Here is a 12,335-nt window from a genome sequence, read left to right on the forward strand (position 1 = left end):
TAAGAATAGAATTCAAATGAAAATTGTCATTACTTTTTAATTATTTATTTTATATTTTTATTATTTCTTTTTCATTTATACTATTAGTATTTTATTTTTATTAGTTGATGTGTGAGTTTATTACAAAATGTTATAAATTAAATATAATTTTTTAATTTTATTTCGTTATTATTAATTAATATCAATAGATTTTTTAAAAATATAATTCATTATTATTAAATATTATAATAATAGAATCCAATAACATTTTATATTAAAAGATGATTGAATTATTGATAAAAAGTATTTTAATTGATATAATTTTGAAATTTATTAACATTAAATAAATTGCTACTATAAAAAATAGTTACCGTCAATAATATAGTAATAAAATAATAAAATAAATTAAAATGTATTATCATTGTAATTGAAAAAATATTAGTACAATAATATGTTTATAATTAACTAGAAAGAATAAAGAGACATAGTAGTATAAGTAGTAATTTATATATATTTTATTTCGTTTATGATTTCAATTAATAGTAAATAAAATAACATTTTCATTATGATAACTAAACGAGATCTAAAATTGGATTAAACCGTTTCTCGAAGAGCAAGAGTGTTTTTTTACCTAATTTTTACAATAAATGTCAAAATTGATGAACCATTATAAACTTTTTCTTGGAGTTATTATGGTTTGCTTTCCAAATTCAACTCATCTTAATATTAACTTTTGACCATTGGTACTGCATTTAAATTCCAATATTAATGCATTTAAATCGCATCAAACAAAAATAAAAGTCCATTTATTTTCATTTTGACAAATACAATTGAAGTTAGAAGATTCAGACCAAAATTAATATTTAATATTTAATATTGGTTTCTTATTTCTTATAACATATTATTATATTAAAAAAACTAAAAAGTTACCATTTAATTTTTTTAGTACATCAAATATTGGAACAAATGATACTTTTAATCTCCAGCGAAAGAGTAAGATGTCTTAATTATGTTTGAGCTATTGAGAATAAGACGAGAACTTCAAATTCTCATATCTCTCACATATTTTGTTGTACTTGGAAGAAAAAATTGATTTTGTTTCTTTAATTCATTTGTGATTTGAACTACTTTTGATAGACACAACAATTACAAATACCATGTTTATCAATACAAGATAAAATTACAAAATTACAAGTAATTTTGAATTAGTTATTGGAATTTCTAGTTGATTTGTTTGTGACTCAATACAAGATAAAATTACAACACTACCTAACATCCACCACCACACAAAGCTCTTTGGTTTAAATACTAACCTACTCTCTATACTTTTGGTTTTTTTCGGTCGTTATAATTTTAAAACGTCTATTTTGATCATATATTTCAACTTTGGTTCATTTTAGTTTTTATACTTTTGAACGACTTGATTTGGTCTATATACTTTGAAAAAAAAGTGATCATTTTGGTTCTTTCATTTTTACTTTTATCTAATTTATTTTTATATAAAATTTTGCACGACACTTGACTCGCTAACCTTTAGCCATAAATTTGTATTAAAGAAATTATATTGTTTATCAAATTTGTAGTAACCGTGTGTAAATAGAGACCAAAATGATCTCTTCTTAAAAATACAAAGACTAAAACATACGTTTTTTGAAAGTATATAAACAAAACGAACAAAAATTCAAATTAGAACAACTAAAATTGACATTTTGAGAGTACAATCACCAAATTAAACAAAAGCCAAAAATAAATGGAACAAACTCGTATTTAAATCTACTCTAAAATAACAATTGGGGTCTATTTCATAACCATTTTTATTTATTTTGTGGGTCGTTTTTCTTTTTTATTTTTAAAAAATAAATATTAAAAGAATGTGTTATTTTTTAATTTTAAATTGTATATGCAATTTATAAGTAAAAAGTAAAAACAACCATTTTATTCATATTGTGATTAAAAAGAAAGAAAGAGAACATTTGTATATTTAGAATCGTTCTGAAGATTGAACAAATAAGAAATAATTCATATTAAAAACAATTATTTATCACGAGAAACAAATAATTTTACCACCCCAGAATAATTCAAACTTCACTGGATGATGCATAAATGTGGGCTTTCTTTTCGCCTTTGAATTCGACTAACGGATCCAAAGCCCAAATTCAGTTGTGGGCTGGGCTGGGCCGGGCAGCCCAAGTATGGTGCAGATATGATATGATATATTCAACCTTGTCGGCTGTCAGTTGCGGGAAACGTGATGATGAACATTCAAAACCCCATTTTGGAAAATTTGTCTTTTATTTGTAACTTCAAAACTTTTGATTTCAAATCCAAACCGATGTCAGACACGTCGGCCACGTCACCTATTTCTTTATCGCTTTTAATGCCGCAATAACCAAATCTTTCCGTTTTGGGTAAAAAGTAACAATCTCTTCTCTTGGTACCTCCCTTAATTTTCTTTGGTTTATAGGTTAATTTGGTCCTATAGTTTGGTTATAATGTTTGAAATTTTTAAAAGTAACCTACCTAAATATATATATTTTTTATATATGTGAGTATCTGAGCCACTTTACGCACATCTTGAACTAATCTCATGGAGCAACCGTCCGACCTTACAACATTTGGTATCGAAAAATACATAGAAATTACTAAGATAAGTGGCCATCATGTGTTAGAACTCATTCCCCTCTTAATTAATCATAGTTCATTCGGACCAATGAATATCATCGACCAAAATATTGAAAATTCGAACATCTACTAATATATACAAATATAACATGGGGATGTGGAAATCTAAATTTATATATGAAATAAATATTTTAAATAATTGAATATATTTATTTCAAATATAAAAGGAAGCATTAAAATTCAAAGCTTTGACCGGTTATTATGTAATGTATGTACATACAAATAAATAAAGAGGAATCCATTTTAAAAATAAAGAGAGAGCCGACACGCAAGATAATTTTTTATGACGGCCCCCAGCTGAATTGCAATAATTATACGCTCCACGTGTTATTGTCGCTGATATTTTTAGGCTGATCTAAAAACAAGTCCTTTTCTTTTTCTTTCTTTCTTTTGAGAAACTAAAACCAAACTATTTAATAATAAATAATAGAGTTTGTATTAATGTTTTCAAATTTGTAATTGGATCTCAATTTAAAAAGTTATTAATAAATATTTGCAGATAAGTAGTTAAAAAGTTATTAATAATATATTTGTAGATAAGTAGTCCTTACAACTAAATATTTGGTTCAATATTAATTAATTTTTTAACATATATATTATAAATTTTTTCTATTTTTTATTTTATAATAGTGTATAATTTTATAATATATTATATTTTACATTTTAAATAATAAAATTAGTTTATAATATGAGTAGTATATTTATAAAAAAATTTATTTTTCTTAATATAATTTTGAATTTTAAGATTTCAAATTCAAATTTTAAAACAATGTTGATTTAAGAATTTTACAATCTAAAATTTTTTGAAAATAAATTCGTGAAATACATATTCACTTGATCTATTTGATCGTGTGAGTATGAAAATAAAAAATATAATTGAATTCCAAATAGGTCCTTACCTTCTAAACTAAAAAATATATAAACAAACATTTCACTTCATAGGAAAAAAAAACTACTCTAGTTCATCAACAATCAAATCATTTATATATTTGTTCCTTTGAAAGAAAAAAAATTTAAGCCCGTTAGATTTTGAAAATATTTTTAAAAAGTATATATATATTTTTTACTTTTAAAATCAATACACACGTCAATACATTAATTACAAAATTACATCATCTATTTGTTAAACAATTAAGAGTAAATAATAACAACTTTGTTGGAGGTGATTTCTCGTCTCCCATGTGTCGTTATACCATAACCTAATAATAGTAAATTATCGCAACGAATCACTTAGAAATGAATCAACAACTCGGACCTTCTTAACCGTCGAGTCGAACTATCCCTAATGGGTAGCATGCGCATGTCGAGCTGACCAAAATATTCATACCTATGCATATCTCTTCAAAGGACAAGCCAACCTTCAAAAGCATATGCAATTGCAAACCTCGAACATAATTTCATACAACATGTGACACGACCCGTCCCAAAACACCTACTAGTCTCAGAACGAGTCACGTCGACCATGGACCCCGACTAACTACGAAGTCAATGGTCAACTTCATCTTAACTTTGACCTGAACCTTGATTAACAAACTTCGAATGAATGTACAATAAAATAACAAACTCAAAAGAATTACCATTCTTACGTCCATTCTAAACATTATCTTCTATCAAAAGGGGAACTAACAACTTTACAACAACTACATGTACGTACAAAGTGATATGCAAAACCTCAACTACTCTGGGTGGTAGAAGTTGAACTAAAATTCTCTTGAAACTCAGATACTAAGATATTCAAGTACATCCTTGGGGAAAAACAAAACATAAACAGTGAGCTGGGAAGCTCCGTGGGTGGTAGGTTAATAGTAAAATATTCTTGTAAAACTTTTTTCATAAACAACTGAAAATTCAGTTGTTAAAACAAACTTCATAAAACTGAAGTAATAAACATTCTCATTTAAATTCCATAAAACTTGAGTAAAACTGGAGCAACATTATACATTTCATAAAACCTAGTAAACTTCTAAAAATCAAACTTGTAACAAACAATTTCTTTCCAGGCAAATCGAAAAGACAACACTCCCAAGTTCAGGATTCGGAATCCGGATTTGGCCCTAATCGCCCCGACATTCCCCTGCGTCCCCTGCGACCTAGTTACACCAACTTCTCAACCTGCTATAAAACTCATTCTAAAACATATACAACATTCTTCTTCAATCATAAAACAGGTAGATAAAACTCAACACCACACATGTATCCATATTCTATTATAGTCTACTGGCGTAGAGTAATCTCAATACACACAGCAGAATAATTATGATCTACTAGCATAGAGTAATCTCAATACGCATAGCAGAATAATTATCTCAACACGTGAAGTCAAATGGTCCCAAATATCTTCTATTTATGAGTATACTATAGAAACACATTCACATAACATACGGGTAATCACTTGGATATAATAACATAGTGGTTTGAAAACTTCTTTCTCAATCTCATAAACTGTTATAAAATTCTTATTTTCTTCTCTCTAAGAACATTTTTAACTTTCTCAGATCATTTTTGAAATCTTTCTTTTCATGAAATTCTATAGTCATTTTCTGAAATCACTTTCTAAATACCTTTTATAAGCTTTAAACATTTCTTTAAAATCACAAAGCATTTCTAAATTCTCATAAAAATCTCTAAATTCTCGAACAAACACATTTTCTTTCATTATCAGCAGAAATGCTAAATCGTACCTAATATATATAATTTCTCAGAAATTCTATAATAATATCCAAAACATTTAGTAAAGTAACCACTCACAAATCCTTCGAACCGAGTCGTACGTCGCTCCAATTCATGTCCGACTTGAAATATCGATTTAATACCAAATTTTTTTACTTAATTCTAACATAAACTAATTCCAAATTAATCACAGTAATAACTTCGAAATAAATCAATTATCCAAATTCCCCATTTTCTCTCTTCATTTAAAACCATCACCTATTCTCTCCCATTGTCTCTTACATGTGTCCCACCAAACCCACTCAATTTATCTTTCTCCCATTTTTTTTTATCTTTATTTAACATTTACTTTTATCATTGATTTCTTTCTCTCTCTTCAACATCAACCACCCACAACTCCACTCTCTCTCCTTTCTTCCACGGATTTCAAACCCACCATTCATTTTCATTTCTTCTGCCTATCTTTACCTCATGAAACTCTTCTTTACCAAAACCCATTAGACCGCCATCAATCCAACCCCAAGAAATCTAACAATGACATCCCCTCTTCAGTCGAGACCAACAACATCAATTCTACATTTCTTTTTCTTCTTCTTCTTCCTCACAAACCCTAACTGATTCTTCTTTCACTAAAGTAATCTTGAAGCATCCACACATTCACAAGCAAAACGAGGAAACCATGACCTCTATTTTAAATCTAAATATTCCATAAGGAGCAAGCATAATTACCAAATTTTTCTTCGAATTAATATACTTGAGCATCTTCTTCCTTCCCCCTCTTCTTTTCGTTTCCTCTCTCTGCTCTTTACCTTCTTCTTCTTTTCTTTCATTTCATTTCTTTATCTTATCTTTTTTGTCACACATACCAAAACCCACACCAATACACGTATCACCTCAATAAAACAATCCAAATTTCTTTTCTTTTTTTTCTTGTCAAAAGACCAAAATGTCCTTATCAACTCCAACAATCCCAATAAATATATTTTTTCCATTTTCAGAAATCAACAACTTACACCAATCTAGGAATTATTTTCCAAATCAAACAAACTTCAACAGTTTAGAAATATTTTAAAAGTTCACAATCAAAATAAAGGCAAATTAAAAATTTTAAGAACCAAACTAAAAATTAAACAAAAAATAATTTACGCAATCTTAATATTAAACTTTTTTTTTTCTTTGAAGGTCGCAATCTGAATATTAATTGAGCTATACCATGTTTAGTACTATTTATAACTTTAGAAAATCTCAAAAAGTTAGCCAACGCAAAATTATTGGTAATTTGGTACGCATTAACATATCATACCATGTATCCCAGACTTTTGTAGTAGACCGGTGGCGTGGTCCCAAATTTTTATTATTTTTTTAATATATGTATTTTTTATAATTTTCATATCCAATAATTGGTAAACGTCTTTTTCTTTTCATTTCTTTTTAAGATAATTTATTTTCGAGGAAAAAATGGGATACGGGTTTTTTCTTTTCTGGAGGTATCTTCTTGATTCTTGACTGTGGAAAGATAGTCAATCGACTAAACCAAATTCGAGAGAAGAAATTTGGAGAAGAACGGACAAAATTTTCGGAACTTGGTATATAGATCATCGCAGAATTTGGTGCCATTGTCATCCCCACTACTTTTCCGACGACACTGAAGAGAGAGGAGCTCTGTAGAAATGGCGACTCCTATTCCCAAACGGCAGCTGTTCATCGGTGGCGAGTGGAGGGAACCAGTTCTCAAGAAACGTATCCCCGTCGTCAACCCCGCTAATGAAGAAATAATCGGTATCTTCTTCTCTCTTTCTACTCAATCTGATCGTTACTGTTCATAATAATTTTTTTTTTTTTCTTTTCGCCAACTTTTAATCGCATGAATGAAAGATGTAAATAGTACAAGGATCGGGGGGTAGAAAGCGGTCAAATCTCACGATTGTGTTTTACCAATTATGCTTCAGGATCTATTCCCGCGGCTACTGCGGAAGATGTAGAATTAGCTGTTGATGCTGCCCGGAAAGCCCTTGCGAGGAATAAAGGCAAGGATTGGGCTGCGGCTACGGGGGCTGTGCGCGCCAAATATTTGCGTGCTATTGCTGCTAGGGTGCGTCGCATGGATGTCTTACTTTTATTTAATTGTAATCTGGTCTTTGTTTAGTATCTGGTCTTTGTTTAGTATCTGATGTCTGTTATTTTGTTGGACTGAGGTTTAGTATCTGTGATGCATTTATTATATTATTATTTGTCATCGGAAATTGAGCTTTCTCCTCAAGAATTTCTCACATTGGGTATATAAAAAACATGAGAGACCATAAGAGGGACTCTAATCCAAAAGAATAGCATCCAACAGATAACCACAAAAGCCTTCGAAACTGCCATAGAGAGGTATTAAATCTAACAATATTCCAAATTTCCTTCCAAGAACTCTCAACCCATAAAAATTCTAGTATTCCTCCCAAGTCAAATACCCCACAAAACAGAAAAAGAAAACCCTGCCACAACATACTTCCTCTGTCCTGAAAAGAGGTAATGGCAGCACCTCCTCCATCATCGTCCTACACTCCCTATGATGCTTTTATTATTTTTCATCTGTGATTATGGTTGTCTGGTTGTCTGAAGGAATGGCTTGGTTTTCTGATGGGATCAATAGAAAATGCAAAATAAGATATTATCCATCTTCTCAACAGAGTTCATAGAGGAATCAGATATCATGATAAAGCCAGCTTGTTATCTCTATTTCCACTTAGGAATGCTTTCATGTTAACCGCCATGCACAAGTTTTGTTGAAATTCACATTTATGTTGTAAGAATTAAGAAGTTTTGGTAAACTTGGAAGTTGTATACCTTTAAATTTATATTAGGAGGCTTTCTCCGCCCATTAGATATACTAGGCACGTGCTGGGTTATTTTTTGAATCTCTATCTGTGAGGTGTTAATGTTATCCATCCTGAAACCCCGTTGTTATTTTCTCACAGATAACAGAGAGGAAGTCAGAATTGGCAAAGCTTGAAACGATAGACTCTGGAAAACCTCTGGAAGAAGCTGCATGGGACATCGTATGGCAATTACTTTAAGTTAAAGATATATTGTTGGTTGTAACAATTTTCACTACCTTCAATGTTTGTTAACATTGTACAGGATGATGTTGCTGGGTGCTTCGAATACTATGCAGACCTTGCCGAAGGGTTGGATGCAAAGCAAAAAGCTCCTGTTTCCGTGCCCATGGAGACATTCAAGAGCTACGTTCTTAAAGAACCCATTGGAGTTGTTGGGTTGATTACTCCTTGGTACTTGTTGCCTCTCACTGCTTTGAATTTTCTTGTACTTTCTTGGCAGCTTCTCAATTTTGTTTGAAGTATTACAATTTCTGTTATTATTATTTTTAAAATCATAGTCAACTCACGTCTCTCATGAAACTTCTGTTTCCAAACATGGCTCTTCAATTCAAGTTCGAAAAAGTGGTCATTAATTTAAACCTCGTAATCTCATTAAGATATTAAATATACCAAAATTTATCAGAAGGATAAAGTAATAGTTTCAGTTCCTAACTCTGTCTTTTAATTTGAACAACAAGCATACTTGGGAGGACGTTCTAGTTATTAGTTATTAACCTCTAGGCTTGTCCTCCTCTTTGTCTACCTGTATCATTTTCTTTTTCCTGTGTGAACCATGGTGCTCTATTTTAATTTTTCCATAAACATCAAACTTCATTGATGTCCGTCTTTTATATTGAAGGAACTATCCTCTATTGATGGCTGCATGGAAAGTTGCACCTGCCTTAGCTGCTGGGTGTGCTGCAATATTGAAGCCATCAGAATTGGCATCTGTGTAAGTCATCATTAGTCGTACGAACTTGATTTTCTTTGCAGTATTTTTTCAACGTTTGTTGTTACATAATATTTAACTTTTTTCTGGCAGCACCTGTTTGGAGCTGGCTGAAATCTGTAAAGACGTTGGTCTTCCACCTGGTATTTTTAATATTCTGACTGGATTCGGCCCAGAAGCTGGTGCTCCTCTAGCATCTCATCCTCATGTTGACAAGGTATGTTTATCGTTATAAGTATTTTCTTGTATTCACAAAACATAAAATGCAGTCCAACTAATATATAAGTACTTGATGATAGATTGCATTTACTGGGAGTGGTGCTACTGGAAGCAAGATTATGACAGCAGCTGCTCAACTTGTCAAGGTTGAATTTCAGCGAGTTTTAACTTTTACATTTAATTAGTAGAAGTTTTAGAACATCATTTGATACTTTTTTATCCTTATCTGTTTCATCTGGCAGCCTGTGACTATGGAACTTGGTGGAAAAAGTCCGATTGTTGTCTTTGAGGATGTTGACCTCGATAAGGGTCAGTACCATTCGGAGCTCAATCTTCATGTCATAGACTTCAGTTTTTAATGTTTAATCAAATTAAATTTACCTTTTGAAAAGGGACCCACCTTTGAAAATTATGCATTGGATCTATGCTATTCCTGGTTTTGATATTATTGACTGTTATCTTTCCTATGATTTATAGCTGCCGAATGGACGGTCTTTGGTTGCTTTTGGACAAATGGTCAGATTTGCAGTGCCACATCTCGTCTACTTGTACATGTATGTACAATGATCTAGATGATTTGTTTAATGAGCAATTAAATGTATTCATTTCTATCATAATACGACCTTTTCTCCCTTAGTTGTGTCAAGGGTGTCGGCACCTTTTGTTTTTGGTGGGATCTTCTGGGTTTAATGGAAAATAAGAATTTGTCTTAACCTAGGATAATTGTGTAAATCCAACCGGTCGAACAATTTTCTGACATAGTTAATAAGCTATGGATTTTTACCATTTCTTTTTAAGTTAGAAATATTTATTTCTTCTTTCTGTTATTTCAGGAAAACATTGCTGATGAATTTTTGGATAAGCTCGTGCAGTGGTGCAAGAACATTAAGATTTCAGATCCCTTAGAAGAAGGTTGCAGGCTTGGTCCTGTTGTTAGTGCAGGACAGGTTAGAGAAGAGTTATTTCTATTTCCTGAGTTCTTTATGACAAAGAAAAGATAAACAGTCCGCCTTCACAGTAACTCATCTAGTGAATGAATAATGACAGTTGTTTGTTGTTATATTATTTTTTAATTCTGGCTCCTATCAAATGTTGTTGTTTTCCAATGCTTGGCATATTCTCATCTGTTCCCCATATTATTGGAAGCTTGGTAGTCTTGACTAATGCTGTGACTTGCCCTGCAGAATTTTAGTAACCCATTTTAGCTCTTTGGTTATGCCTTACATATTTGATACTTTTGGTGGAATTTTGTCCAAAATTTTTATCATATTTATTGGCCATTGGGATAGGAAAAGTATACAACCCTGTTATTAACTCTATTTAAATATGACAAAGGTGATTGCTGCCTTCGAACCCCTGATGTTGAAATGTCAAGTTTACTGATTACCATATATATATATATGTCTATTTTTTTTTTTTTGTATCAGTTATCAGTTTACAACAAGTAATTTTTTAATATGCAATCCCTCTATCAAATGTGCGGAATGATTTAATCATTGGTTTCTTTAGTTATCAGTTAAAGAATGCTTCTCGTGTAATTCACACTGGTTAAAATTTTATATTCACACTATTAATTCTTTAACAAATTTTTGGTAATCTAAAAATTTAGTATGAGAAAGTATTGAAGTTTGTCTCAACTGCTGAGAGCGAAGGGGCAAAGATTCTATTTGGTGGAGTTCGCCCAAAGGTATAAAAATTGATTTTTATACATCACTTTTATTTTTTGTCTTTTCTTTTTGATATATATTTTCTGGAACTAATTTAACTTCGTTGCTACTTATGTTTAGCACCTAAATAAGGGATACTTCGTTGAACCAGCCATCATTACCAATGTTACAACCTCCATGCAAATATGGAGAGAAGAAGTCTTTGGACCTGTTCTATGTGTTAAGACTTTTAGTTCTGAAGATGAAGCTATTGAATTAGCAAATGATACAATGTAAGTAAATTTCTCCAGCTTGGTGTTTAGCTGGAAACCTTGTTCTGACGCTTAATTGTTCTATATTGCAGATATGGGCTAGGTGCTGCTGTGATATCGGATGATTTAGAAAGGTGCGAGCGTGTAACCAAGGTGAGGATTGCAATCATCATTACTATACAGTATACAGTATAATGTAAATGAAAAAGCTCCAAATTTCTGAACGAAGTGTTTCTTTATTTCTTTCCTGCAGGCTTTACAGGCAGGAATTGTGTGGATTAATTGCTCACAACCATGCTTTACTCAAGCCCCATGGGGAGGCAACAAACGCAGTGGCTTTGGTCGAGAACTAGGGGAATGGTATATTTCCCCATTTTATACTCAAAAGTTATTGGAAGATACCTAAAAAAAAGACCAAAGTAACATGCTTTTTTGGTGTATTACCAAACAGTTTTTTTAGGCTAAATCTCGGACCATTTTATTTTCTTAATATAAAAAGATTTAGCTGTTTGGAAATACAATCTTTGTTCTTGATTATTTAAAAAAGTTCGCTTGTATATAAAAAAGACAATTGAGGATTATATTCTGAAAACTATTTTAGAAACTACTCCATGAAGCATGTTTGGAGTTTGAATATAGGTTTTTTTTGTTACAATAGGGAATATGATTTTCTAGTAACTTATTAACTTCCTTAAAAAATGTGAAATATCTGATTGGCTGACTGTTTTTCTTTTGTTTTGTTGAACCAACAGGGGACTTGATAATTATCTGACTGTAAAGCAGGTTACTCAGTATGTATCCAATGAGCCATGGGGATGGTACAATTCTCCTTCTAAACTGTAAAAAGACATGTGATGAGCCTCTTATGAATCCGACACTGCCACATCTACCTTGTTGCCTCTTTGGAAGAAATAATGTACAAGTAGTGCTTCTGCTTAGTTAGTTCAGCTCTGTTAGGCTGTGCCTCTAAGAACTTAATCCTTTCCATTTTATGACTAGATAGATAGATACTGTGATTCAATAAAAAATGCATTTCTATCTGAGATTGTCTCAA

The 12,335-nt window shown here is 31.3% G+C and overlaps 1 protein-coding gene and 1 long non-coding RNA gene across 2 annotated transcripts; one reads left to right on the top strand and one right to left on the bottom strand.

Annotated features, from left to right (window-relative positions):
* Positions 1-4,531: 4,531 nt before the first annotated feature.
* Positions 4,532-6,785, bottom strand: LOC148210540 (uncharacterized). The gene is made up of 2 exons (XR_015791410.1): positions 6,061-6,785; positions 4,532-4,773 (listed from the first exon to the last, which is right to left on the bottom strand). It is a non-coding gene; the product is annotated as an uncharacterized LOC148210540 (long non-coding RNA).
* A 6-nt stretch (positions 6,786-6,791) lies between these two features.
* LOC111007082 (aminoaldehyde dehydrogenase 2, peroxisomal) lies at positions 6,792-12,335 on the top strand. Its single transcript, XM_022279268.2, has 15 exons — positions 6,792-7,110; positions 7,281-7,423; positions 8,295-8,375; positions 8,458-8,606; positions 9,055-9,147; positions 9,238-9,361; positions 9,444-9,509; positions 9,606-9,672; positions 9,841-9,917; positions 10,197-10,310; positions 10,973-11,050; positions 11,151-11,302; positions 11,374-11,434; positions 11,535-11,641; positions 12,034-12,335. The coding sequence occupies exons 1-15, from the start codon at positions 7,002-7,004 to the stop codon at positions 12,122-12,124; spliced, it is 1,512 nt and encodes a 503-aa protein (XP_022134960.1). The 5' UTR covers positions 6,792-7,001; the 3' UTR covers positions 12,125-12,335.

Source organism: Momordica charantia (genome assembly GCF_013281855.1).
Source record: "Momordica charantia cultivar OHB3-1 chromosome 6 unlocalized genomic scaffold, Mcharantia_2.0 BLBB01000006.1, whole genome shotgun sequence".
Classification (NCBI taxonomy): Eukaryota; Viridiplantae; Streptophyta; class Magnoliopsida; order Cucurbitales; family Cucurbitaceae; genus Momordica; species Momordica charantia.

What these genes read in the sequence shown, in the direction of transcription:
- LOC111007082 (XM_022279268.2), top strand. Translation starts at nt 7,002, where the DNA reads ATGGCGACTCCTATTCCCAAACGGCAGCTGTTCATCGGTGGCGAGTGG. An exon ending in CGCTAATGAAGAAATAATCG is followed by an intron (nt 7,111 to 7,280) that starts GTATCTTCTTCT and finishes ATTATGCTTCAG; the next exon opens with GATCTATTCCCGCGGCTACT. An exon ending in GGTCGAGAACTAGGGGAATG is followed by an intron (nt 11,642 to 12,033) that starts GTATATTTCCCC and finishes TTGAACCAACAG; the next exon opens with GGGACTTGATAATTATCTGA.